At 43.3% G+C, this 6,000-nt stretch overlaps 1 protein-coding gene across 2 annotated transcripts in view; it reads right to left on the reverse strand.

Moving 5' to 3' along the window:
* The window catches only part of CUNH10orf90 (chromosome unknown C10orf90 homolog), a 65,550-nt gene extending 59,783 nt beyond the window's left edge, over window positions 1–5,767 (reverse strand). For both annotated transcript variants that reach the window (XM_017809357.1, XM_017809356.1), the window contains exon 1: window positions 5,545–5,767. In XM_017809357.1, the coding sequence (XP_017664846.1) occupies window positions 5,545–5,710 (166 nt within the window). In that variant the 5' untranslated portion in view covers window positions 5,711–5,767. The remainder of the gene's footprint in view (window positions 1–5,544) is intronic.
* Window positions 5,768–6,000: the final 233 nt, after the last annotated feature.

Here is a 6,000-nt window from a genome sequence, read left to right on the forward strand (position 1 = left end):
TTCAGAAGACACAGCAGGCAGAAGAGTGTAGAGAGCCACTGTGTGTGGCCATGGGCTGTGCCTTGCCCTGCTTTCCCATGGGAACTCCCAAGCCAAGCCATGCCAGGTATCTTCCCAATCTTCCCAAACATTTTGTACTCGACCTCCCAACTTTATTTTATATGTTTGCATTGCTAAGAGACACCAGAAGTCTAAATCAATGAAGTATAAAAATAAATGTAATCCATTAAATCCAAACAGATTTGAAACACAAACCCCGAGGTGCTCCAGAGCACCCACAAAGACCTCCAAGATCATTGAGTCCAACCTTTGACCAATCCTAACCCTAACAAAGAGAGACATGAGAATGTCATGTCAGTGATCACAGAAAACACCTCTTTCATATGCAGTTTGAATGCACCATAAAAAACAACCCAGGCTGCTCCACCTGGCTGCACACGTGATTTTTGATACCAAATGAGTTGAACCCTTCTAGAGCACATTTTAGCCAAGTTTTAAGGACTTTTCAATAAATTTGCATGAAGATATTGTGCAGCCAGTGTTACCTCCTGCTCTGTCTTCTGCTGCTAAAAACACTTGTCTTTTTCCATAGGTTTATCCTGTGCTATACTACAGACACAAGGGAAATTGTGTCCACATTCTCTTGACTCAATTCTTCATCTTCCAAAAGATGGCAAAAGTAAATGGCAATAATTTCATCCTCGTTTATTGTATGTTTGTTCTGCACCATTATGTGCTCTGTCCCTTACAAATCCTGCACTGATGGTCTTGAATCATCAGGAGAGGTTTGTATAAAGGCAGCAAAGGCGTATTTTCAGTTGTTTGTGATATATCCCTATGCAGGAACCTAATTATTAATGGTAACATACCATCAACAAGACACAACACTCAAAGAGAGCTGTTTATACTTTGCACAGAGGGGAGGAAAGTTAATCCATGTTCAAAACAGTGGTCATTGCATATTCCTGACAGTAGTTTCCCAAAATTTTCCCGGCTGCTCCCAGTGGAGTGTCAGGCATGTGACTGATGTGTTACACAGGACTGTGATTAATGAGTTTTGCATGTCATTGATGGAAATCTGAGGCATGTTTGAGCCTGGAACCACACACAGAGAGAGGTTTGAGTGTGACTGTCCTCTGCTCACCTCTCCCTCTCTGCAGAGATACAGAGGCAGAACTGTCTCAAGAAACAAGAGCAATGTTTCAACACCCTTGAAACCTGCCCTGGGGGGACACAGGGGTGGGTTGTGCTGGACCACAAACAGGGTAAGGATGTTACTAACTCTGCTCCTCCAGGCCTGGCTGCTCTCAGACTGGGATTTACAGCAAAGGAACACATGGAGAACCAGTAAAAACCTTTATTTTAAGAATGTGCATTGCAGTTTCACCTGTGCTGTCTCTATACGTTAAAGTGGGACGTGTACAGTCACACCAGCACAGCTTTTCTGCTTTGAATCACAGAAACCTGGAGGTTGGAAAAGACCCCCAAGATCATCAAGTCCAACCTGTGGCTGATGCCCACCTTGTCACCCAGCCCAGAGCACTGAGTGCCATGTCCAGTCATTCCCTGGACAGCGCCAGGGATGGGGACTCCACCACCTCCCTGGGCATTCCTCCTGGCTTCTGCCACTAGGAAGCTGCTGATAAGCCTGTAATTAAGGTAGTTATGTTGGTTTAATCTTTTGTTAAGGTTAAAGACCAGAGTGAGTCATCCACAACATCTTGTGGTTCCCTTCTGCTGTGACTGTTCCCTGGTCACACACACACATGGCACTGCTGTCCCCAAGGTCCTACACACAGCAAACATGGCAAGTCCCGTCATAAGGACAGGCTGGACCACAGGACACATCTTCCTCTCCACAGCCAGTGTCCACACCATGCTGTGTTAGATGAAGTTTGCCACGTGGCTGTGACCTGGGGGACCAATCAAGTCATTGGCTGATATTCCCAGGACCACACTCACAGACCTTGCTCAATCCAGACCCTGGGCAGGCTGCACCCTGGCTTTTCCAGTCCTCCTGCTTTCTCTGCCACAGTTTCTCAGCTGCAAAACAACAGCCAGAATATTTCCTCTACCTGGGCTTTAAAACTTGCCTTTTATTTTGTGTAGTATTTGGATTTAGAACTGAATGTTGGTATAGTTTCAAATATCATCTAACTACTATTTATGCAACTTTTTCAGTGGGAAATCTGAACACGTGTTTACATTGATGCAGCAAAGACCATCCACCACAGCAACACCCATAGCCAGGCAAAACAGCCACGATGCACTGCTGGTGTGTCACCAACCCCAAAGAGCAGCAAAATACATCAACATTCCCTTGGGAACGCTGTCAAACTGTGCAAAACCTGTTCTTACCATCTCTTCCAACATGCACACCCAGAAATTTGCTCTCACAGAGATTCTAACCCGTGGAAATAGCTGAGACTACACATCCCCCCACCTTGTGTGGGAAGCAGGGAGACATGAGCATCCTCTAATCCTGGAATCAATCAGGTTGGAAAAGGCCTCCAAGATCATTCAGTCCTTCAACCAAATACCACCAACCCTGACCCTATTGAAGAGAGACATGAGAATGTCATGTCAGTGATCACAGAAAACACCTCTTACACACACACACACACAAAAAAAAAAACAAACAAACAAACAAAAAAAAACAACTCAGGCTGCTCTACATCACTGCCACATGATTTTTGATACCAAACGAGCACATTTTGGCCAAGTTTTAAAGACTTCTCAATAAATTTGCATAAACAACCACCTCTAAAATTCACAAAAGGTAGAAAAATTTAAAATAGGCACTTGACCTCTGCCCATTGCCAGAGGGAGATCTTTAAACAAAAATAGCTGCCTGTGAGTTTTTTTACAAAAGTCAATAAAGGAGAATGGATGGATAAAAAAGTACCCTCCAAACTGTGGGTATAAAATTCAAGTTGATGCTACCAATGCTTGTGGGATTCTCCAAGGATTAGGAACTGGCCACAGGGGCAGGGTTCAGGGGACAGAAGGGGACTTGCCTGGAGAGACTTAATGCTCCTGCTGGGATTCTGTATGGAGTAAAAGAAAGGAAATGCTGCTGCCAAGGACCACTCCAGTCTCCCCCTGGCAGCAGCTGCCAGTCTGGCCTTCCAGCTTCTTGGCACTGGGGACATTTTACTGCCTCCAGCACCCTCATGTCCATGAGAGCCATGTAGTCTCAGCACTAAACTGTTTCTGCATCCTATCTCTGTGCAAATAGACACTGAGAATCCACTATACCTCATTTCCAAATATAAATGACCAAAATCTTCACCATGTCTTTGCTAAAATCTTACAGCTGATGAAAGAAAATCAGCTCATTTTTGACATCCCACTGCAGCCAACAAAAAGCCAAAAGGGTACTTAATACCAACTTCACTTAAGTTTTTTATACCATCTGGAACTGTTGCATTTTTACTTCACTTCTATTTTGGCCCCTTCAGGGTGCACACAAGAGAATATTCCACCAGAGGAAGCATCTTAACAGAGCAAGGACTGCAAAGGGTGACATCCATACCCACACCACCACTGCTGGCAGCAGCACAGACACAGCTCCACAGCTTGCAGGGCACCACGAGCAGTTCATGACTATTTATACTTCTCAACCCCATTGTGCTGAAAGCTTTTAAGTAATTAGTTTCCCTCATTAACAGATGCACTGCCTGGGGAAGGGCACACAGGTGCTCCCAAGCCCCATCCTGGATTACAGGGCAGCAGGACACGGGCTGGAAGGGGAGAGCTCAGAAGTGCTGAGCTGGGCTGATAAAAACGGGCAACACAACCCCCACATCTAAATAAAAACGGGTTATTTGCACAGCAGAACTGCAGGTGTTATTTTTGCAAGACCACAAACCATAACAGCAGCAAAAATATTCACAGGACGTTACCACAAACCCCATGTATTGAAATAAGATAAACAGTATTTATCAACATCACCTTTAAGAGATACTTAAGAGATATCAGGTGTCATAGTAGTTTTTTTGCTCAAGTTGCAAAAAAAAACCCTAAAAACCCCACAAAGTTTATATATCTCACGGACCAAAAAGTGATTTGCAAATGTGGTCAACAGGGTGAGCAGTGCTATTCCACAACTCTAATAAAACTCATGGGGTTTGTACCTTCTCCCTGACACATCTAATCCATTATTCCATTTTTCTCTTTCATACTTTCAGAGGGAAAACCGGACATTTGGTAAAGTCTAATTTAATATTATTATCACTAATGCATTCAAACACATCACTAAAACCCGTGTTGCTAAAATTGCACTGCAGACAAAACCAGGTAAAACACTGTTATCTCCCTGGAAAAGCTGGGCCTTGTGCTACAGCACCTACTGATGGGAGGCTATTCAAAGCAACAGGATTACTTTTCTGAATAAGGATTACTCCCATGATTAAGGAGTGCAGGATTACATCCATTGTTTGCATATCTCCTGTTGTTTACACATCCCTGTTTTCACCTCTTGGATTGTTTTTTTTTCCCTTAAAACACAGGGTTTTTAATTACTGTCAGCACTAGATATCATTATGCTGTACTTTTATCCCTTCAAAATTTTGACTGGTTTTTGGATGCCAAATAAAATGCCTTTGTGATCAAAACAAAGAAAATAAAGCAGAAGCAGCAGAATCTGGACTCTGCAATTAAAAACAAATAAAAAAGAGAGAGAGCCTTGTTATCCACAATCAACTCATTTATGATTCATTTCACGTTCATGCTCCTACCCGTGGCCTCTGCTCTGGGGAGCTGATTGTTTTTATATCAAGTTTTTAATTGTGCCAAATACTGAGTTACCTGAGAGCTCTCAGGCACTGCTGACAATATCACTACTGGAAAATAACAGGACTCAGACAACTGAAACAAACAGTACAGGTAGGTTTGCTGATAATGATTAGTAAAGCAAAAGACTTTGAAGTTTTTCACTTTATAAAGAAGTGGTGAAACTTCCTTTAGTTCATCGCTGCCATACCCTTTACATACAAAATATATCTCCTTCCTCTCCTTAGGAAAACCACGTTACCAGAGTTTTTCCACTATTTTATGACACAACAGAATATTTAATGCATGGTAAGGATTTAATGCAGGTCTCAGTTCCTGTTCCCAACCCAGTCAGGAATGTATTTAACTGAATAAAGAGCAACAATACAAGTTACACTTCCAACAGGGAACTAACTTTTTTTTATGGAAAATAAAACTCCTTTCAGATTCTTGCATGTGACGCTGAATTACGTTAGTCTCAGTTTGGAAAAATCAGGCTTGGAACATAAACATACCTTGTTTTAGTAGTGTGCTACAGGGGTTTGAAAATTTAATTAGTACAAGATAATTTAGGAAGGTTTGACCATAACTTTTGTGTCCGCTCTGTAGGTACTGCTTACATACTTTCTGTAGTTAAAAATAAAGGTATTTCCTGCCTTTTTAGGCTTCCTTTAGAATCAGAAAGAATGTAGAGTGTATTTAGAAAGACGTGTGAAAAGAGAAAAGAGTTTACAGCAGGCTCAGAAAACATCAGAAGCTGCACCAACTTACCGAAACAAGCAGTTTTCTCCCAAGAAGCAAAGTTTATGGTCAGGTACATCTGAGTTACAAAGGACTCTGTTCCCCGAGTCGGTTTTGCACAGGGCTTAACCTGGAAATCCAGCCGGGCGTGTCGGGCACAGCGGGGTTGCGGAGCTGCTCCCTCTCCCGAAGGCATCCCGGGCTCTCCAGGGCCATGGGATGGGGACAGCCGCCACTTGTTGCAGCGGTGACAGGGAAAGCCAGGATGTGCCAGCTCGGGCTGCGAGGGCATGAATAATTCCCCCTCCCACCTCCCGCATCAACGCGCTGCTCTGGCAGCTCCAGTGGAGCAATTCATTCCAGCCTTTGTCTCCGGGAAAAAAAAAAAAAAACAACTCGTTGGTTTAACAAGGGTTATCTGCGATGATAAAGCCTGGGCCTGCTGATTTATTTAGTCTGATTGGGGAGAATTTGTATCCCTAAATG

This window comes from Lepidothrix coronata, unplaced genomic scaffold (assembly GCF_001604755.1).
Source record: "Lepidothrix coronata isolate B3197 unplaced genomic scaffold, Lepidothrix_coronata-1.0 Scaffold25, whole genome shotgun sequence".
Taxonomy (NCBI): domain Eukaryota; kingdom Metazoa; phylum Chordata; class Aves; order Passeriformes; family Pipridae; genus Lepidothrix; species Lepidothrix coronata.